The 23,245-nt window shown below is 44.2% G+C and overlaps 1 protein-coding gene across 1 annotated transcript in view; it reads left to right on the forward strand.

The window, feature by feature from the left end:
• The window catches only part of ERAP1 (endoplasmic reticulum aminopeptidase 1), an 82,127-nt gene that overhangs the window by 14,490 nt on the left and 44,392 nt on the right, over window positions 1-23,245 (forward strand). Inside the window, exons 2-6 of the mRNA XM_075325069.1 lie at window positions 5,686-6,230; window positions 21,692-21,830; window positions 22,140-22,274; window positions 22,825-22,945; window positions 23,029-23,183. Coding sequence (XP_075181184.1) covers window positions 5,731-6,230; window positions 21,692-21,830; window positions 22,140-22,274; window positions 22,825-22,945; window positions 23,029-23,183 — 1,050 coding nt within the window. The 5' untranslated portion in view covers window positions 5,686-5,730. The remainder of the gene's footprint in view (window positions 1-5,685; window positions 6,231-21,691; window positions 21,831-22,139; window positions 22,275-22,824; window positions 22,946-23,028; window positions 23,184-23,245) is intronic.

A 23,245-nucleotide genomic window follows, 5' to 3' on the forward strand; every position in this document is an offset into this window, starting at 1 on the left:
AATGTTCTGGAGATCAGGGCAGTGTATCTTGCCCTAAAAGCGTTCCAGCAGTGGCTGTAAGGCAAGCAGATCCGAATTCAGTCGGACAACTCCACAGCGGTGGCTTACATCAACCACCAAGGTGGGACACGCAGTCGGCAAGCCTTCCAGGAAGTACGGCGGATTCTGCTGTGGGTGGAAGCCACAGCATCCACCATATCCGCAGTTCACATCCCGGGCGTAGAAAACTGGGAAGCAGACTTTCTCAGTCGCCAGGGCATGGACGCAGGGGAATGGTCCCTTCACCCGGACGTGTTTCAGGAGATCTGTTGCCGCTGGGGGATGCCGGACGTCGACCTAATGGCGTCACGGCTCAACAACAAGGTCCCAACATTCATGGCTCGATCTCAAGATCACAGAGCTCTGGCGGCAGACGCCTTAGTTCAGGATTGGTCGCAGTTTCGGCTTCCTTATGTGTTTCCTCCTCTGGCACTGTTGCCCAGAGTGTTACGCAAGATCAGGGCCGACTGCCGCCGCGTCATCCTCGTCGCTCCAGACTGGCCGAGGAGGTCGTGGTACCCGGATCTGTGGCATCTCACGGTCGGCCAACCGTGGGCACTGCCAGACCGACCAGATTTGCTGTCTCAAGGGCCGTTTTTCCATCTGAATTCTGCGGCCCTCAACCTGACTGTGTGGCCATTGAGTCCTGGATCCTAGCGTCTTCAGGATTATCTCAAGAGGTCATTGCCACTATGAGACAGGCTAGGAAACCAACGTCCGCCAAGATCTACCACAGGACGTGGAAAATATTCCTGTCGTGGTGCTCTGCTCAGGGGTTTTCTCCCTGGCCATTTGCCTTGCCCACTTTTCATCTCAATCAGGACATCTCCTTACCCTCGTTTTGTCCTCATCCAGTTCACCAATGTGAAAAGGATTTGCACTTGTTAGATCTGGTGAGAGCACTCAGACTCTACATTTCTCGTACGGCGCCCCTGCGCCGCTCGGATGCACTCTTTGTCCTTGTCGCTGGCCAGCGTAAAGGGACACAAGCTTCCAAGTCAACCCTGGCTCGGTGGATCAAGGAACCAATTCTCGAAGCTTACCGTTCCTCGGGGCTTCCGGTTCCCTCAGGGCTGAAGGCCCATTCTACCAGGGCCGTGGGAGCGTCCTGGGCCTGGCGACACCAGGCTACGGCTCAGCAGGTGTGTCAGGCAGCTACCTGGTTGAGCCTGCACACTTTCACGAAACACTATCAGGTGCATACCTATGCTTCGGCAGATGCCAGCCTAGGTAGGCGAGTCCTTCAGGCGGCAGTTGCCCACCTGTAGGACGGAGCCGTTACGGCTCTATTATGAGGTATTATTTACCCACCCAGGGACTGCTTTTGGACGTCCCAATTGTCTGGGTCTCCCAAGAAGGAGCGACAAAGAAGGGAATTTTGTTTACTTACCGTAAATTCCTTTTCTTCTAGCTCCAATTGGGAGACCCAGCACCCGCCCCTGTTTTTGTGTACACATGTTCATGTTAAATGGTTTCAGTTCTCCGATATTCCTTCGGATTGAATTTACTTTAAACCAGTTTATAATTTTTTCCTCCTTCGGGCTTTTGCACCAAAACTGATGAGCCCGTGGCAGCACGGGGGGTATATAGGCAGAAGGGGAGGGGCTTTACACTTTTAGTGTAATACTTTGTGTGGCCTCCGGAGGCATAGCTATACACCCAATTGTCTGGGTCTCCCAATTGGAGCTAGAAGAAAAGGAATTTACGGTAAGTAAACAAAATTCCCTTCATTCTCACTCAGTGCACATCGATAACCTGGCCAAAATGCAGACAATTAAATAAATTTGATATTAATCCATATCTCATAAAAAGGGATTTTTAATAATAAATGTCCCTAAATGGCTTGCCCCTGCCTGGCAAATGGAGTACACCCTTAATTTCCTGGTGCCCCCACTCCTCGGCGGCTTGCCCTTACTGAACCCTCAACTCCCTCTTAATGTATTGGGAATTTGGTTTTTGAGATATGGAACAAAAAATCATCAATCACTTATCTGTCATATTGGGGAGTGCTCTGGAGACATATCTTTTTCTCTTTCTCAAAAAATCTTATCTCGACGCGTTTCTCTCCGCCCTGTTTATGGATGGAGTTCATCAGGAGATTTTAACAAAGAGCATAATAGCCTCCTTGGATGTGTCACCTTCAAGGATCAAAGTGGTATAATACATATATGTCTCCAGAGCACTCCCCAATATGACAGATAAGTGATTGATGATTTTTTGTTCCATATCTCAAAAACCAAATTCCCAATACATTAAGAGGGAGTTGAGGGTTCAGTAAGGGCAAGCCGACGAGGAGTGGGGGCACCAGGAAATTAAGGGTGTACTCCATTTGCCAGGCAGGGGCAAGCCATTTAGGGACATTTATTATTATAAATCCCTTTTTATGAGATATGGATTAATATCAAATTTATTTAATTGTCTGCATTTTGGCCAGGTTATCGATGTGCACTGAGTGAGAATAATAATTTTTTTGTTTTCAGAGCACTCCCTAATATGACAGATGAAGGATCTATGATCTCTTGCTCCATATCATAATAACCTAGTCACGAATTAATTGAGAGAGAGTGAGGGTTTATGAGGGCAAGCCGCCGAGGAGTGGGGGCACCAGGAAACTATGGGTGTACTCCATTGCCAGGTAGGGGGAAGCTGATTAGGGATATTTATCCCCCCCCCTGCCCTATATATGAGATATGGACTAACATCACCTCGTATTGAATCATCTGCATTTGGGCCAAGATAGTAATGTGCACTGACTTTATAAGTGGTAGGTGTTCACTATATTTTTCGCTGTGAGCCCTCAGTGATAAGAGTATTCGTTTCACTTGAGACCCCAGTGACCTGACACGAGAGTTAGGATCAGAGGAGGGATAGCCGCCGAGGAATGGGGGCATCGTTTACATTAGGATGTACTCCATTGGCAGTCAGTGATACACTCATAGGGTAAGAGGAGAGGGATTTCCCCCCCCCCATCTCCCTCAGACTACTATATATATACTCGTGGTTTGGGCTAATCTGGTCTCAAAGTTTTTTTGAATCGGGTTCATAGTAACCTCCACGGTATTCAAGAAATTTTAGTCCACAAATGTTTGTTTGTTTTTTTTAATGCATATCAATAAAGTATAATAATTTTAAATAACAAGTAGGTAGTCTCTGCCATAACAATTTTTGCTGATCAGCAGAAATGTAGAGGTGATCAGACTGTGAAGGCAGAAAATCCCCTAGAAGTACTATTAAAATTAATAAAAAAAATGTAATAAAAAGTTTTAAAATATCTCAAAAAAAAACTAATAGTTTGAAATTACCCCCCTGTAGCCTCATTGAAAATAAAACAGTTAAAAAAAAATCTAATACACAAATGTGGTATTGCCGTGTTCAGAAACGTATCAAAATATAAAATCAGTTCATCTGATTGGTACACGACATGGTGGGAAAAAATACGAATGCCAGAATTAAGTTTTTTGGTCGCCCCAACATTTCTTTAAAATGCAATAACAGGCGATCAAAACAGCGCATCTACACCAAAGTGGTATAATTAAAAACGTCAGCTCAAGTCGCAAAAAGTGAGCCATTACTGAGCCCCAGATCCCCAAAATTAAGAACACTACAGGTCTCGGAAAATGGGGACAAAATCTCTTGTCTTTATTTATTTATTTACTTTATTTATTTTACAAACTTCTGAATTTTTTTTTCTTCTTTTAGATAAAAGTAAAAGTATACATGTTTGGTATCTATGAACTCGTAACGATGTGAGGCATCATATGGACACATCAGTTTTACCATATAGTGAATACGGTGAATAAAAACAATTGTGTAATTGCACTTTTTTCACTATTTGTCCATATTTGTATTTTTATTCCCATTTTCCAGTACACTGTAGGATAAAACTAGGTTTAATTTCTTATATACAGCATGAGCCCCCACATAACCGTCTATATTCATTTTAGTCTCCACATAGCCTGCTATATACTTTATGAGCCCCCACATAACATCCTATATACTTTATGAGCCACCACATAGACTCCTAAATAGATTATGAGCCCCACTTAGCCTCATATATAAATTATGAGCTCCACTTAGCCTCCTATATACACTTTTGAGCCCCCAGATAGCCCCCATATACAGTATGAGCCCCCACATAGCCTTCTACATACATGCAAGCATCACATATACATGAAAAAACCCGCATCACATACGGTGCCCTTCTCGCTCCGGTTCCCTGGGGTATCTGCACCAGTCTCTGTTGCACTTACGCTCTACACAGCACATGCAATGATGTGACGTCATTGTGTCTGCTGTTCCTCCCGCTGATTGGTGTTAGACTGAGGCTACTTTCACACATCTGGTTTGAGCCGTGCGGCTCAATCCGGCTGTGAAACCTATGCAACGGATGCGGTGAAAACACTGCATCCTTTGCATACGTTTTTTTACATGCGACCCGTCTGTTTTTTCCGCTTGCGGCATGCTACTGAGCATGCGCAGTGGACAAAACCGCATGCGGCGGCCGGATGCGGTTTTTGCCGCATCGCACCGCATCCGGCGTCCATAGGGATGCATTGAAAAATGCGCCGCATCGTCTGTATGTGGCGCGATGCGGTTTTTTTTTGCCGGAGCAAAAAATGTGCCAGGGAACGTTCCATCCGGCTGCCGCATCGGCTAAGGCTACTTTCACACATCCGGTTTTTGCTCTGCGGCACAATACGGCGCTCTGCAGAAAAACCGCAACCGTTTTTTTTTGCCGCCGGTTGCGTTTTTTTTGCATAGACTTACATTAGTGCCGTATTGTGCCGCATGGGCTTGCGTTCGGTCCGTTTTTTGCCGCATGCGGCAGATTTAGCCGATGCCGCGGCCGGATGGAACGTTCCCTGGCACGTTTTTTGCTCCGGCAAAAAAACTGCATCGCGCCACATCCGGCCGCTGCGGCGCATTTTTCAATGCATGCCTATGGACGCCGGATGTGGCGCGATGCGGAAAACCCCACATCCGGCCGCCGCATGCGGTTTCTTCCACTGCGCATGCTCAGTAGCGTGCCGCAACCGGAAAAAAACGGACGGGCCGCATGTAAAAACTTATGCAAAGGATGCGATGTTTTCGCCGCATCCGTTGCATCGGTTTCACAGCCGGATTGAGCCGCACTGCTCAAACCGGATGTGTGAAAGTAGCCTAAATCTGCCGCATGCGGCAAAAACCGGACGGAACGCAAGCCCATGCGGCACAATGCGGCGCCAATGCCAGCCAATGCTGGAAAAAACAAAACCGGCGGCAAAAAAATACGGTTTTGTTTTTTCAGCAGAGCGCCAGATTGTGCCGCACTGCTACAGCCGGATGTGTGAAAGCAGCCTGAGCCAGTGGCCACTCTTCCACCAATGTGCTCACCGTTGTCTGCATCCTGTGGATGCAAATAGCTGTGACATCTGGTGGCAGCAGACGTACAACAGGAGAGGGCATGATGCGGTCCGCAGTCCACTGTCTTCAGCACTTTGTCTGTCTCGGGCTGGACTGGAGCAGGGCAGGGTGAAATTGTGGTTCATTGTCTATGGAAAGCATTGTTTTATTCCCATATTGTGCTTTGCTGTGAAGATGACACATAACTCATGCAGATGATGATGTGATTTTTCTGTAAATGACATGGTTGCTTTGTTGTTTCAGGGTCCGGTATAACAGCTTTATTAATCTGAGGTCAGGAAAACATTCATGAAGGTGAAAGTAGCAATGACTTTTCTATTCTGTCCTGGAGCTTTTCTCTTCTTATGGACATTGTGCTCCGTGGCTTCGGCAGACCATAACACAGACGATTCTAAGGATATCTTTCCCTGGAAAGATCTGAGGTTACCAAAAAATGTGATCCCCCTGCACTACGATCTCTCTTTACACCCAAACTTAACCACTCTCACATTTTCTGGCCTTGCTAAGATCACAATTGTTGTACAACAGCAGACAAATTCTGTCATTCTGCATAGCAAGCACCTGGTCATCACTAAGACAAGCGTGGAAAGAAATAAGGGGCATGCACTTGTCCGCCAAGATTTACACCTTCTGGAACATCCTGCAAGTGAACAAATTGCTCTTCAAGCTGCTGATCCACTGAACCCGGGAGAAAACTATACGCTGTATATTTCCTACAATGCCAACCTGTCTGACAGTTTCCATGGGTTTTATAAAGGCTCATATAGAGCCCCGGATGGTGAGATCAGGTAAGCAACCTTTTCATTATAATGATTAATTCCCAAAGTAATGCGACCTTAAAGAGGTTGTCCACTACTTTTACATTGATGGCCTATCCTTAGGATGGGTCATCAATGTCTGACACCCCACACCCCCGCCAATCAGCTGCTCCCGGTGGCAGCAGGCGGCTGGATATGCTCCGTTCCAGAGCTGCCCTGTCTTCTGATAGCAGCCATGGCCGGGTACTGCACATACGCCTATTATTGATTTGATGGGGCGGGTCCAGAACTGAACATTTCCGGCCGGCGCCGACACCAAAATGGCTGATTGGTGGGGGTACCTTGGACCTCAGCTGATTAGATATTCATAATTAATCCTAAGGATAGGCAATAAATGTAAAAGTAGTGGACTACGCTTTAAAAGAGGACCTGTCATAAATATGTACATTTTTCAGGGATTTGATATCTGTGAATATAAATCTAGTCTTTTTAGCCAACTGTACATGGCCCTTAAGAAAATATCTATAGAAAAGAGCTGAGGACCACAACCACTTTGATAAAAAGATTAGATTTATATACAGTCATGGCCAAAAGTGTTGGCACCATTGAAATTGGTCCATAAAATGAAATAATTGTGCCAGAAAACTATTGGAATTACATGTTTTGTTATATACACATTTACTTAAATTATGTGTATTGGAACAACAGAAAAAAAAAACAGATAAAAGAGGCAAATTGGACATAATTTCGCACATAAGTCCACATATGAGCCAGACAAACCTGTTGGCACCTTTCCAAATTTGATGAAGAAAAAACAAAAAGCCAGCACCAAATGTGCACTTCAGCACTAAACATTCCAAACTGTACTTATTATAAAAATTTTGAGATTTTTGGCAAAAAATTGCAATTTCTTGAGCTGCCTCGCCACGTCACGGCAAATCTCATTAGAGGCAGTCCTACACTAAAATATTTTTATAAAATGTGCCATACGGCCTCACATATGAATAGTAGAACTGCTCTCAGCAGCACTCACCTGGTCTATTTCAATCCCGTACCCATGACGGAGTCATGGCTGTGGGCGGGACAGGTCCAAGCAAATGCTGCATGAAGTAAATAGCCTGTGGACAAAGCCTGATGACTCAATGTGAACAGTCACCAACTGCCAAAATCTAGACAGATGGAATACATCCCAAATTGGGGTGCATAGCAAGGTGGAGGTCAACCACCGACCAATTCAATGAAGAAAAAACAAAAAGCCAGCACCAAATGTGCACTTCAGCACTAAACATTCCAAACTGTACTTATTATAAAAATTTTGAGATTTTTGGCAAAAAATTGCAATTTCTTGAGCTGCCTCGCCACGTCACGGCAAATCTCATTAGAGGCAGTCCTACACTAAAATATTTTTATAAAATGTGCCATACGGCCTCACATATGAATAGTAGAACTGCTCTCAGCAGCACTCACCTGGTCTATTTCAATCCCGTACCCATGACGGAGTCATGGCTGTGGGCGGGACAGGTCCAAGCAAATGCTGCATGAAGTAAATAGCCTGTGGACAAAGCCTGATGACTCAATGTGAACAGTCACCAACTGCCAAAATCTAGACAGATGGAATACATCCCAAATTGGGGTGCATAGCAAGGTGGAGGTCAACCACCGACCAATTCAATGAAGAAAAAACAAAAAGCCAGCACCAAATGTGCACTTCAGCACTAAACATTCCAAACTGTACTTATTATAAAAATTTTGAGATTTTTGGCAAAAAATTGCAATTTCTTGAGCTGCCTCGCCACGTCACGGCAAATCTCATTAGAGGCAGTCCTACACTAAAATATTTTTATAAAATGTGCCATACGGCCTCACATATGAATAGTAGAACTGCTCTCAGCAGCACTCACCTGGTCTATTTCAATCCCGTACCCATGACGGAGTCATGGCTGTGGGCGGGACAGGTCCAAGCAAATGCTGCATGAAGTAAATAGCCTGTGGACAAAGCCTGATGACTCAATGTGAACAGTCACCAACTGCCAAAATCTAGACAGATGGAATACATCCCAAATTGGGGTGCATAGCAAGGTGGAGGTCAACCACCGACCAATTCAATGAAGAAAAAACAAAAAGCCAGCACCAAATGTGCACTTCAGCACTAAACATTCCAAACTGTACTTATTATAAAAATTTTGAGATTTTTGGCAAAAAATTGCAATTTCTTGAGCTGCCTCGCCACGTCACGGCAAATCTCATTAGAGGCAGTCCTACACTAAAATATTTTTATAAAATGTGCCATACGGCCTCACATATGAATAGTAGAACTGCTCTCAGCAGCACTCACCTGGTCTATTTCAATCCCGTACCCATGACGGAGTCATGGCTGTGGGCGGGACAGGTCCAAGCAAATGCTGCATGAAGTAAATAGCCTGTGGACAAAGCCTGATGACTCAATGTGAACAGTCACCAACTGCCAAAATCTAGACAGATGGAATACATCCCAAATTGGGGTGCATAGCAAGGTGGAGGTCAACCACCGACCAATTCAATGAAGAAAAAACAAAAAGCCAGCACCAAATGTGCACTTCAGCACTAAACATTCCAAACTGTACTTATTATAAAAATTTTGAGATTTTTGGCAAAAAATTGCAATTTCTTGAGCTGCCTCGCCACGTCACGGCAAATCTCATTAGAGGCAGTCCTACACTAAAATATTTTTATAAAATGTGCCATACGGCCTCACATATGAATAGTAGAACTGCTCTCAGCAGCACTCACCTGGTCTATTTCAATCCCGTACCCATGACGGAGTCATGGCTGTGGGCGGGACAGGTCCAAGCAAATGCTGCATGAAGTAAATAGCCTGTGGACAAAGCCTGATGACTCAATGTGAACAGTCACCAACTGCCAAAATCTAGACAGATGGAATACATCCCAAATTGGGGTGCATAGCAAGGTGGAGGTCAACCACCGACCAATTCAATGAAGAAAAAACAAAAAGCCAGCACCAAATGTGCACTTCAGCACTAAACATTCCAAACTGTACTTATTATAAAAATTTTGAGATTTTTGGCAAAAAATTGCAATTTCTTGAGCTGCCTCGCCACGTCACGGCAAATCTCATTAGAGGCAGTCCTACACTAAAATATTTTTATAAAATGTGCCATACGGCCTCACATATGAATAGTAGAACTGCTCTCAGCAGCACTCACCTGGTCTATTTCAATCCCGTACCCATGACGGAGTCATGGCTGTGGGCGGGACAGGTCCAAGCAAATGCTGCATGAAGTAAATAGCCTGTGGACAAAGCCTGATGACTCAATGTGAACAGTCACCAACTGCCAAAATCTAGACAGATGGAATACATCCCAAATTGGGGTGCATAGCAAGGTGGAGGTCAACCACCGACCAATTCAATGAAGAAAAAACAAAAAGCCAGCACCAAATGTGCACTTCAGCACTAAACATTCCAAACTGTACTTATTATAAAAATTTTGAGATTTTTGGCAAAAAATTGCAATTTCTTGAGCTGCCTCGCCACGTCACGGCAAATCTCATTAGAGGCAGTCCTACACTAAAATATTTTTATAAAATGTGCCATACGGCCTCACATATGAATAGTAGAACTGCTCTCAGCAGCACTCACCTGGTCTATTTCAATCCCGTACCCATGACGGAGTCATGGCTGTGGGCGGGACAGGTCCAAGCAAATGCTGCATGAAGTAAATAGCCTGTGGACAAAGCCTGATGACTCAATGTGAACAGTCACCAACTGCCAAAATCTAGACAGATGGAATACATCCCAAATTGGGGTGCATAGCAAGGTGGAGGTCAACCACCGACCAATTCAATGAAGAAAAAACAAAAAGCCAGCACCAAATGTGCACTTCAGCACTAAACATTCCAAACTGTACTTATTATAAAAATTTTGAGATTTTTGGCAAAAAATTGCAATTTCTTGAGCTGCCTCGCCACGTCACGGCAAATCTCATTAGAGGCAGTCCTACACTAAAATATTTTTATAAAATGTGCCATACGGCCTCACATATGAATAGTAGAACTGCTCTCAGCAGCACTCACCTGGTCTATTTCAATCCCGTACCCATGACGGAGTCATGGCTGTGGGCGGGACAGGTCCAAGCAAATGCTGCATGAAGTAAATAGCCTGTGGACAAAGCCTGATGACTCAATGTGAACAGTCACCAACTGCCAAAATCTAGACAGATGGAATACATCCCAAATTGGGGTGCATAGCAAGGTGGAGGTCAACCACCGACCAATTCAATGAAGAAAAAACAAAAAGCCAGCACCAAATGTGCACTTCAGCACTAAACATTCCAAACTGTACTTATTATAAAAATTTTGAGATTTTTGGCAAAAAATTGCAATTTCTTGAGCTGCCTCGCCACGTCACGGCAAATCTCATTAGAGGCAGTCTTACACTAAAATATTTTTATAAAATGTGCCATACGGCCTCACATATGAATAGTAGAACTGCTCTCAGCAGCACTCACCTGGTCTATTTCAATCCCGTACCCATGACGGAGTCATGGCTGTGGGCGGGACAGGTCCAAGCAAATGCTGCATGAAGTAAATAGCCTGTGGAAAAAGCCTGATGACTCAATGTGAACAGTCACCAACTGCCAAAATCTAGACAGATGGAATACATCCCAAATTGGGGTGCATAGCAAGGTGGAGGTCAACCACCGACCAATTCAATGAAGAAAAAACAAAAAGCCAGCACCAAATGTGCACTTCAGCACTAAACATTCCAAACTGTACTTATTATAAAAATTTTGAGATTTTTGGCAAAAAATTGCAATTTCTTGAGCTGCCTCGCCACGTCACGGCAAATCTCATTAGAGGCAGTCCTACACTAAAATATTTTTATAAAATGTGCCATACGGCCTCACATATGAATAGTAGAACTGCTCTCAGCAGCACTCACCTGGTCTATTTCAATCCCGTACCCATGACGGAGTCATGGCTGTGGGCGGGACAGGTCCAAGCAAATGCTGCATGAAGTAAATAGCCTGTGGACAAAGCCTGATGACTCAATGTGAACAGTCACCAACTGCCAAAATCTAGACAGATGGAATACATCCCAAATTGGGGTGCATAGCAAGGTGGAGGTCAACCACCGACCAATTCAATGAAGAAAAAACAAAAAGCCAGCACCAAATGTGCACTTCAGCACTAAACATTCCAAACTGTACTTATTATAAAAATTTTGAGATTTTTGGCAAAAAATTGCAATTTCTTGAGCTGCCTCGCCACGTCACGGCAAATCTCATTAGAGGCAGTCCTACACTAAAATATTTTTATAAAATGTGCCATACGGCCTCACATATGAATAGTAGAACTGCTCTCAGCAGCACTCACCTGGTCTATTTCAATCCCGTACCCATGACGGAGTCATGGCTGTGGGCGGGACAGGTCCAAGCAAATGCTGCATGAAGTAAATAGCCTGTGGACAAAGCCTGATGACTCAATGTGAACAGTCACCAACTGCCAAAATCTAGACAGATGGAATACATCCCAAATTGGGGTGCATAGCAAGGTGGAGGTCAACCACCGACCAATTCAATGAAGAAAAAACAAAAAGCCAGCACCAAATGTGCACTTCAGCACTAAACATTCCAAACTGTACTTATTATAAAAATTTTGAGATTTTTGGCAAAAAATTGCAATTTCTTGAGCTGCCTCGCCACGTCACGGCAAATCTCATTAGAGGCAGTCCTACACTAAAATATTTTTATAAAATGTGCCATACGGCCTCACATATGAATAGTAGAACTGCTCTCAGCAGCACTCACCTGGTCTATTTCAATCCCGTACCCATGACGGAGTCATGGCTGTGGGCGGGACAGGTCCAAGCAAATGCTGCATGAAGTAAATAGCCTGTGGACAAAGCCTGATGACTCAATGTGAACAGTCACCAACTGCCAAAATCTAGACAGATGGAATACATCCCAAATTGGGGTGCATAGCAAGGTGGAGGTCAACCACCGACCAATTCAATGAAGAAAAAACAAAAAGCCAGCACCAAATGTGCACTTCAGCACTAAACATTCCAAACTGTACTTATTATAAAAATTTTGAGATTTTTGGCAAAAAATTGCAATTTCTTGAGCTGCCTCGCCACGTCACGGCAAATCTCATTAGAGGCAGTCCTACACTAAAATATTTTTATAAAATGTGCCATACGGCCTCACATATGAATAGTAGAACTGCTCTCAGCAGCACTCACCTGGTCTATTTCAATCCCGTACCCATGACGGAGTCATGGCTGTGGGCGGGACAGGTCCAAGCAAATGCTGCATGAAGTAAATAGCCTGTGGACAAAGCCTGATGACTCAATGTGAACAGTCACCAACTGCCAAAATCTAGACAGATGGAATACATCCCAAATTGGGGTGCATAGCAAGGTGGAGGTCAACCACCGACCAATTCAATGAAGAAAAAACAAAAAGCCAGCACCAAATGTGCACTTCAGCACTAAACATTCCAAACTGTACTTATTATAAAAATTTTGAGATTTTTGGCAAAAAATTGCAATTTCTTGAGCTGCCTCGCCACGTCACGGCAAATCTCATTAGAGGCAGTCCTACACTAAAATATTTTTATAAAATGTGCCATACGGCCTCACATATGAATAGTAGAACTGCTCTCAGCAGCACTCACCTGGTCTATTTCAATCCCGTACCCATGACGGAGTCATGGCTGTGGGCGGGACAGGTCCAAGCAAATGCTGCATGAAGTAAATAGCCTGTGGACAAAGCCTGATGACTCAATGTGAACAGTCACCAACTGCCAAAATCTAGACAGATGGAATACATCCCAAATTGGGGTGCATAGCAAGGTGGAGGTCAACCACCGACCAATTCAATGAAGAAAAAACAAAAAGCCAGCACCAAATGTGCACTTCAGCACTAAACATTCCAAACTGTACTTATTATAAAAATTTTGAGATTTTTGGCAAAAAATTGCAATTTCTTGAGCTGCCTCGCCACGTCACGGCAAATCTCATTAGAGGCAGTCCTACACTAAAATATTTTTATAAAATGTGCCATACGGCCTCACATATGAATAGTAGAACTGCTCTCAGCAGCACTCACCTGGTCTATTTCAATCCCGTACCCATGACGGAGTCATGGCTGTGGGCGGGACAGGTCCAAGCAAATGCTGCATGAAGTAAATAGCCTGTGGACAAAGCCTGATGACTCAATGTGAACAGTCACCAACTGCCAAAATCTAGACAGATGGAATACATCCCAAATTGGGGTGCATAGCAAGGTGGAGGTCAACCACCGACCAATTCAATGAAGAAAAAACAAAAAGCCAGCACCAAATGTGCACTTCAGCACTAAACATTCCAAACTGTACTTATTATAAAAATTTTGAGATTTTTGGCAAAAAATTGCAATTTCTTGAGCTGCCTCGCCACGTCACGGCAAATCTCATTAGAGGCAGTCCTACACTAAAATATTTTTATAAAATGTGCCATACGGCCTCACATATGAATAGTAGAACTGCTCTCAGCAGCACTCACCTGGTCTATTTCAATCCCGTACCCATGACGGAGTCATGGCTGTGGGCGGGACAGGTCCAAGCAAATGCTGCATGAAGTAAATAGCCTGTGGACAAAGCCTGATGACTCAATGTGAACAGTCACCAACTGCCAAAATCTAGACAGATGGAATACATCCCAAATTGGGGTGCATAGCAAGGTGGAGGTCAACCACCGACCAATTCAATGAAGAAAAAACAAAAAGCCAGCACCAAATGTGCACTTCAGCACTAAACATTCCAAACTGTACTTATTATAAAAATTTTGAGATTTTTGGCAAAAAATTGCAATTTCTTGAGCTGCCTCGCCACGTCACGGCAAATCTCATTAGAGGCAGTCCTACACTAAAATATTTTTATAAAATGTGCCATACGGCCTCACATATGAATAGTAGAACTGCTCTCAGCAGCACTCACCTGGTCTATTTCAATCCCGTACCCATGACGGAGTCATGGCTGTGGGCGGGACAGGTCCAAGCAAATGCTGCATGAAGTAAATAGCCTGTGGACAAAGCCTGATGACTCAATGTGAACAGTCACCAACTGCCAAAATCTAGACAGATGGAATACATCCCAAATTGGGGTGCATAGCAAGGTGGAGGTCAACCACCGACCAATTCAATGAAGAAAAAACAAAAAGCCAGCACCAAATGTGCACTTCAGCACTAAACATTCCAAACTGTACTTATTATAAAAATTTTGAGATTTTTGGCAAAAAATTGCAATTTCTTGAGCTGCCTCGCCACGTCACGGCAAATCTCATTAGAGGCAGTCCTACACTAAAATATTTTTATAAAATGTGCCATACGGCCTCACATATGAATAGTAGAACTGCTCTCAGCAGCACTCACCTGGTCTATTTCAATCCCGTACCCATGACGGAGTCATGGCTGTGGGCGGGACAGGTCCAAGCAAATGCTGCATGAAGTAAATAGCCTGTGGACAAAGCCTGATGACTCAATGTGAACAGTCACCAACTGCCAAAATCTAGACAGATGGAATACATCCCAAATCTGTCTAGATTTTGGCGGTTGGTGACTGTTCACATTGAGTCATCAGGCTTTGTCCACAGGCTATTTACTTCATGCAGCATTTGCTTGGACCTGTCCCGCCCACAGCCATGACTCAGTCATGGGTACGGAATTGAAATAGACCAGGTGAGTGCTGCTGAGAGCAGTTCTACTATTCATATGTGAGGCCGTATGGCACATTTTATAAAAATATTTTAGTGTAGGACTGCCTCTAATGAGATTTGCCGTGACGTGGCGAGGCAGCTCAAGAAATTGCAATTTTTTGCCAAAAATCTAAAAAAAAAAAAAAAATGTTATAATAAGTACAGTTTGGAATGTTTAGTGCTGAAGTGCACATTTGGTGCTGGCTTTTTGTTTTTTCTTCATTGAATTGGTCGGTGGTTGACCTCCACCTTGCTATGCACCCCAATTTGGGATGTATTCCATCTGTCTAGATTTTGGCGGTTGGTGACTGTTCACATTGAGTCATCAGGCTTTGTCCACAGGCTATTTACTTCATGCAGCATTTGCTTGGACCTGTCCCGCCCACAGCCATGACTCAGTCATGGGTACGGGATTGAAATAGACCAGGTGAGTGCTGCTGAGAGCAGTTCTACTATTCATATGTGAGGCCGTATGGCACATTTTATAAAAATATTTTAGTGTAGGACTGCCTCTAATGAGATTTGCCGTGACGTGGCGAGGCAGCTCAAGAAATTGCAATTTTTTGCCAAAAATCTCAAAAAAAATGTTATAATAAGTACAGTTTGGAATGTTTAGTGCTGAAGTGCACATTTGGTGCTGGCTTTTTGTTTTTTCTTCATTGAATTGGTCGGTGGTTGACCTCCACCTTGCTATGCACCCCAATTTGGGATGTATTCCATCTGTCTAGATTTTGGCGGTTGGTGACTGTTCACATTGAGTCATCAGGCTTTGTCCACAGGCTATTTACTTCATGCAGCATTTGCTTGGACCTGTCCCGCCCACAGCCATGACTCAGTCATGGGTACGGGATTGAAATAGACCAGGTGAGTGCTGCTGAGAGCAGTTCTACTATTCATATGTGAGGCCGTATGGCACATTTTATAAAAATATTTTAGTGTAGGACTGCCTCTAATGAGATTTGCCGTGACGTGGCGAGGCAGCTCAAGAAATTGCAATTTTTTGCCAAAAATCTCAAAAAAATTTTATAATAAGTACAGTTTGGAATGTTTAGTGCTGAAGTGCACATTTGGTGCTGGCTTTTTGTTTTTTCTTCATTGAATTGGTCGGTGGTTGACCTCCACCTTGCTATGCACCCCAATTTGGGATGTATTCCATCTGTCTAGATTTTGGCGGTTGGTGACTGTTCACATTGAGTCATCAGGCTTTGTCCACAGGCTATTTACTTCATGCAGCATTTGCTTGGACCTGTCCCGCCCACAGCCATGACTCAGTCATGGGTACGGGATTGAAATAGACCAGGTGAGTGCTGCTGAGAGCAGTTCTACTATTCATATGTGAGGCCGTATGGCACATTTTATAAAAATATTTTAGTGTAGGACTGCCTCTAATGAGATTTGCCGTGACGTGGCGAGGCAGCTCAAGAAATTGCAATTTTTTGCCAAAAATCTCAAAAAAATGTTATAATAAGTACAGTTTGGAATGTTTAGTGCTGAAGTGCACATTTGGTGCTGGCTTTTTGTTTTTTCTTCATTGAATTGGTCGGTGGTTGACCTCCACCTTGCTATGCACCCCAATTTGGGATGTATTCCATCTGTCTAGATTTTGGCGGTTGGTGACTGTTCACATTGAGTCATCAGGCTTTGTCCACAGGCTATTTACTTCATGCAGCATTTGCTTGGACCTGTCCCGCCCACAGCCATGACTCAGTCATGGGTACGGGATTGAAATAGACCAGGTGAGTGCTGCTGAGAGCAGTTCTACTATTCATATGTGAGGCCGTATGGCACATTTTATAAAAATATTTTAGTGTAGGACTGCCTCTAATGAGATTTGCCGTGACGTGGCGAGGCAGCTCAAGAAATTGCAATTTTTTGCCAAAAATCTCAAAAAAATGTTATAATAAGTACAGTTTGGAATGTTTAGTGCTGAAGTGCACATTTGGTGCTGGCTTTTTGTTTTTTATTTTTTCTTCATTACCTTTCCAAATTTGTAGCTAAACAACTTTGTTACAAGCTTTTGATGCATGTTCAGACTCATCTGTTGTAAGTAAGCGATGTGGGCAATATGAAAATCACACCTGCAACCAGATAAAAAGGGGAGAATTTGACTCAATCTTTGCATTGTGTGTATATGTGTGAGACAATAAGCATGAAGAAAAGAAAGAGGAAAAAGAACTGTCTGAGGACTTGACAACCAAAATTGTTGAAAAATATAACAATCTCTAGACTCAATAGTCCCTAGGTAGTCCATCTCCAGAGATCTTGAGGTTCTTTTGTCCATGGTGCACAAAAATCAAGAAGTTTACAACTAATAGAGCTGTAGCTAATCTCCCTAGACGTGGACGGCAGAGAAAACTTGATTACATGTTACTAGCAGCATAGTCCGGATGGTGGATAAGCAGCCTCAATCAAGTTCCAAAGAAAATCAAGCTGTCCTGCAGGCTCAGGGTTCATCAGTGTCAGTTTACACTATTTGTCCACATTTGAATTAAATGAAACACTATGGCAGGAGAGCCAGGAGGACCCTACTGCTGACACAAAGACAAAAAAAAGCTAAAAAAAAAAAAAAAAAAAGCTAGACGGCAGTTTGTCAAAATATATGTGAATAAGCCAAAATCTTTCTGGGAAATCATATTGTGGATAGATGAGCCCAAGATAGAGTTTTTTTGATAAAGCACGTCATTCTACTGTTTACTGAAAACTGAAAGGGGCCTACAAAGAAAAGAACACAGTACCTACAGTTAAATATGGTGAAGGTTCAAATATGTTTTTTTGCCTCTGGGTTTCTTGACTGTTTATAAAGCATCATGAAATCTGAAGATTACCAAAGTCTTTTGGGTTCCCATGTAGTCTCCAGTGTCAGAAAGCTGTCTGTCACCTAGGTCCTGAGTCTTCCAGCAGGACAATGACCCCAAACATACTTCAAGAAGCCCCCAGAAATGGTTAAAAACAAAGCGCTGGAGAGTTCTGAAGTGGATGTAAGTCCCGTTGACAACTTGTAGAGAGATCCTAATATTGCTTTTGGGAGACGGTGCCTTCAAATATGAGAGACCTGGAGCAGTTTGCAAAAGAAGAGTCCAAAATGCTAGTTGTGAGGTGTAAGAAGCTTGTTGATTATTATAGGAAGCGATTAATTGCAGTTATTTATTCCAAAAGGTGTGCAACCAAATATTTAGTTGATGGTGCCAACAATTTTGTCCGGCCCATTTTTTGAGTTTTGTGTGAAATTACAGTTTGCCTTTTTTTCCTGTTTTTTTTTTTTTTGTGTTCCAATACACACATAGGAAATAAATGTGTATAACAAAATGTGTGATTGCAATAGTATTCTGGGAGAAATACTCAATTTTGTGGAACAATTTCAAGGCTGCCAACACTGTCGGCCATGACTATATGAGGAAGTGGGGCCATAAGGCTATGTGCGCACGTTGCGTACAGTCACTGCAGAAATTTCTGCAGCGATCTGAAGAGCACATGTGCGCTTTAAATCGCTGCAGAAATGTCCGTAGTGAAAAAAAAAAAGCCGATTCCATGTGCTCTGCCTGCAGCCCCTCCCATAGACAGAGCAGGGGCTGCCGGCAAAGCGCACGGAAGAAGTGACATGTCACTTCTTAGAACGCAGCGCTTCGGCAGAAGCCGAAGCGCTGCGCTCTAAAACGCTACGTGCGCACGGCCCCTGCACAATCTCCATAGACTGTGCAGGGGACGCAGGACGCATGCAGTTACGCTGCGCTACAAAGCGCAGCGTAACTGCATGTATTTACGCAACGTGCGCACATAGCCTAACACATAAATAGGGAAGTACGGAAGCAAAAAACAATGCCATATTCAGGAAAATCGTGTCATTTATAGTGATGAGCGAGTACTAAAAAGCTCGGGTGCTCGAAGCTCGGGCCGAGCCTCCCAAGATACTCGTGTACTCGGCCCGAGCACCGAGCCCAATGTTATCCTATGGGAGACCCGAGTATTTTTGTGAAATGACCCCCCGGCAGCATGTAGAAACCCTAAAAATGTCACAAAAGTCTCAGAAGAGTGCTCAAATGACATGGCATCAGCATGGGGAAGACCCCTTGAAGCATTTATCACTCAAAAGTCACAGCTGTGAACAATTTTGTCCAAGTTTTACGCCATTTTTACGGACTCACCAGAAAACCTTCCAAAATGACACCAAAATGAATTTTCATGGCGGAAATGTTAAGGGCACATACCCAATAGTGAGATAGAGCTGGTGTATGTTACTTTTTGAGATTATTACATGAAAGATTTTACATGAAAACCTTGTGTGGCACTCCGATGTCCAAAACGCACGTTTTGTGCTTTTTACTAGCGATGTCGGTCATTTTTTTTTTTTTTATTCTATCTCCCTCAGTCCGTCGGTCTGTCTCTCTCTGTCTTGTCTGTCCCCCTCTCACAGTCTGTCGGTCAGTTCCCCCCCCTCTCTCTTACTTACCGTTCCCCGATCACTGCCGCGGCGCTGCACAGCTGTTCAAACTCCGGTGGCTTTTCCTCTTTTGAAAAAGCCGGCCGCTCATTAATCAATCTCCTATTCCCTGCTGTCCTGCTTTTCGGCGCCTATGATTGGTTGCAGTGAGACACGCTCCCACACTGAGTGACAGCTGTCTCACTGCACCCAATCACAGCAGCCGGTGTGTGTATACTGTGCAGTGAAATAAATAATTAAATAATTAAAAAAAACGGCGTGCGGTCCCCCCAATTTTAATACCAGCCAGATAAAGCCATACGGCTGAAGGCTGGTATTCTCAGGATGGGGAGCTCCACGTTATGGGGGGCCCCCCACCCTAACAATATCAGTCAGCAGCCGCCCAGAATTGCCGCATACATTAGATGCGACAGTTCTGGGGCTGTACCCGGCTCTTCCCGATTTACCCTGGTGCTTTGGCAAATCGGGGTAATAAGGAGTTAATGGCAGCCCGTAGCTGCCACTAAATCCTAGATTAATCATGTCAGGCGTCTATGAGATTCCTTCCATGATTAATCTGTAAATTACAGTTAAAAAACACACACACCCGAAAAATCCTTTATTAGAAATAAAAAACACTAACAAAGTCCCTCATTACCAATTTATTAACCCCGACAAACCCTCCATGTCCGGCGTAATCCACGGACCTCCAGCGTCGCGTCCAGCTCTGCTGCATGGAAGTGACAGGAGCTGCAGAATACACCGCCGCTCCGGTCACCTCCACGCAGCTAATGAGATGAGTATAGCGATCAGCTGAGCTGTCACTGAGGTTACCTGGATCCAGCGGTGGATGCAGCGGTGGCCGCGGGTAACCTCAGTGACAGCTCAGCTGATCGCGCTACTCACCGCCGCTCCAGTCAGCTCCATGCACCAACTGAGGTGAGTATAGCGATCAGCTGCTGTCACTGAGGTTAATCGCGGCCACCGCTGGATCCAGCGGTGGCCGGGAGTTACCTGACTGACAGCAGCTGATCGCGCTATTCCCTTCATTAGCTGCGTGGAGGTGACCGGAGCGGCGGTGTCTTCTGCAGCTCCTGTCACTTCCATGCAGCAGAGCTGGATGCGACGCTGGAGTCCGTGGAGTACGCCGGACATGGAGGGTTTGTCGGGGTTAATAAATTGGTAATGAGGGACTTTGTTAGTGTTTTTTATTTCTAATAAAGGATTTTTCGGGTGTGTGTGTTTTTTAACTGTAATTTACAGATTAATCATGGAAGGAATCTCGGGGAGACGCCTGACATGATTAATCTAGGATTTAGTGGCAGCTATGGGCTGCCATTAACTCCTTATTACCCCGATTTGCCAACGCACTAGGGTAAATCGGGAAGAGCCGGGTACAGCCCCAGAACTGTCGCATATAATGTATGCGGCAATTCTGGGCAGCTGCTGACTGATATTGTTAGGGTGGGGGGCTCCCCATAACGTGGAGCTCCCCATCCTGAGAATACCAGCCTTCAGCTGTATGGCTTTATCTGGCTGGTATTAAAATTGGGGGGGACCGCACGCCGTTTTTTTTAATTATTTATTTATTTATTTTACTGCACAGTATAGACCCGCCCACCGGCTGCTGTGATTGGGTGCAGTGTGACACCTGTCACTCAGCGTGGGGGCGTGTCTCACTGCAACCAATCATAGGCGCCTGTGGGCGTGGAAAGCAGGGAATATGAGATGGCTGTGTACAGAGCACAGCGCGCCGGCCGGTATAAAGGCTCGGTCACGCTGTGCAGGCCGGCCAATCACTGCAATTCCACAACTAACAGGGCTGTGGCATTGCAGTGGTCTGCCAGCCAATCCCTGCATGAGGGCTGGCTCTCAAAAGAGCGCCAACATGCAGAAATGAAGACCACGAGTAAAGCACGAGTATTGCAAAATTACTCGGTACCCGCCGAGTAGCCCGAGTACAGTGATACTCGTGCGAGTACCGAGTAGTAACAAGCATACTCGCTCATCACTAGTCATTTACACCAAGTAAGTAAAATACATATTTATGTCACATGACTGTTCAGCTTTACATTATATTCCCTTTAATATATTATTCTTAGCATTCTATATTGTGTTGCTGCTCAGTGTACAAGTTGCTGTACTAGTTGGGGTTGTGTCCTTGTATAGACTAACCCTGTCCAATCAGTAATAATTCCTTGGTAACACACCCCTAAGAGAAAGGACATGGTAACACCCAGTTGTCAGTTTACGGATATATTTATAGAAGAAATAGCACAATGAATTGTTACAGTTCAATACATGTGATATAATCACAAGATTCTGAAATCTTTTTGTCAGGGTCCTTGCATCAACCCAGTTTGAGCCTACAGCTGCCCGCATGGCCTTCCCATGTTTTGATGAACCCGCCTACAAAGCCACTTTTTCCATTAAAATCCGAAGGGATGTGAAACACAGTGCGGTGTCCAATATGCCCATAGTAAGTATGTTCTTGTTACTGTCAGAACTTCACAAAAGCAAATACTAAATTATAAAGAGGGATTAGAAATGAAATAAAAATGTTGAGGGAGTAAAATAATTCTGTTCCTGGCCATAAACGGAGGCCATTCCTATTTCAAAAGTCCTGTAGATCTTGGGGTGCGGCACTATACCCCTTTTGTACCATGAGATTTTAGTGTGTAATTTTTTTTCTGTGTATACTGGGCCTATTGTGAATTGTCAGTGGGAAGTAAACTGATGAAATGCCTCCCGCCTGCATACACCTCACTCTGATCACTTCCTTTCCCAGGTAACGACTGTACATGTAGATAAGGGGCTCTTGGAAGACCACTTCGATGTCACGGTGAAGATGAGCACCTATCTTGTGGCTTTTATTGTTTCGGATTTCAAATCAATCAGTCAGGTCACAAATCATGGCGTCAAGGTAAAGTTTGCAAGATATGTATAATCCTTATTGTTTTGCTGTTTTACAAAAACAGCTTTGCTTCTCTCCAGGTAGTGTGCGGTATTAAAGCTTAGGGCCATAAATGAGTCCAACGTAATGAGATGGTGCAGTAGGCATGTATTCTTGTGTGGGCAGTCCCTTACAGATAACTTTAGGTTATTTCATAGATGGTAGCTAGAGATTAGCAGATCACTTTGCCCAACTCCAGTCCAGGTCAATACTCTCTGGCCATAGACAAGAGGTGTGTGAATTTCCTGAGTTTCCGGGTTCCTCAATACAACGTTTAGTTAGTCAGCCTGACATGACATCATCTGTGCCGCTGGCGGAGCATAGATGAGGTCTCGCCAGCACTGGCTAATCATAAGACGAGCCTTTGATCCCGGAAGGTGAAGAAATACACACAGCTCCCGTAGATGGCCCAAGAGCACTGACCTGGACCGTGGACTGGGGTTGCGGGAAGCGATCCGCTCATCTGTAACAGTAACACATGCCTGTTAATATAATTCTTGTCTCTTTGCTTTCATTCAAGATATCCGTGTATACTGTTCCACACAAGATAGATCAGGCTGTGTATGCCTTAGATGCAGCAGTAAAACTTCTGGACTTTTATGAGGAATATTTCCATATATCATACCCTTTGCCAAAGCAAGGTATGTATGATTGATGGTTGTGCGGATGTTTCAGGATGGGTTCTTATTTTTTGTTTTCCTAATGACTTCACTAATTTATTTAGATCTTGCGGCAATTCCTGACTTTCAGTCTGGTGCAATGGAAAACTGGGGGCTAACGACGTACAGAGAGTCCGCATTGTTGTATGATAGTAAGACATCAACAGCCTCCAATAAACTCTGGATTACAATGGTCATTGCTCACGAGCTGGCCCACCAGGTGAGACTCATCTGAATGACATTTTACTTGCAGAAATCTCCCCGAGGTCACATTCAAAGATC

This window comes from Anomaloglossus baeobatrachus, chromosome 1 (assembly GCF_048569485.1).
Source record: "Anomaloglossus baeobatrachus isolate aAnoBae1 chromosome 1, aAnoBae1.hap1, whole genome shotgun sequence".
NCBI lineage: Eukaryota > Metazoa > Chordata > Amphibia > Anura > Aromobatidae > Anomaloglossus > Anomaloglossus baeobatrachus.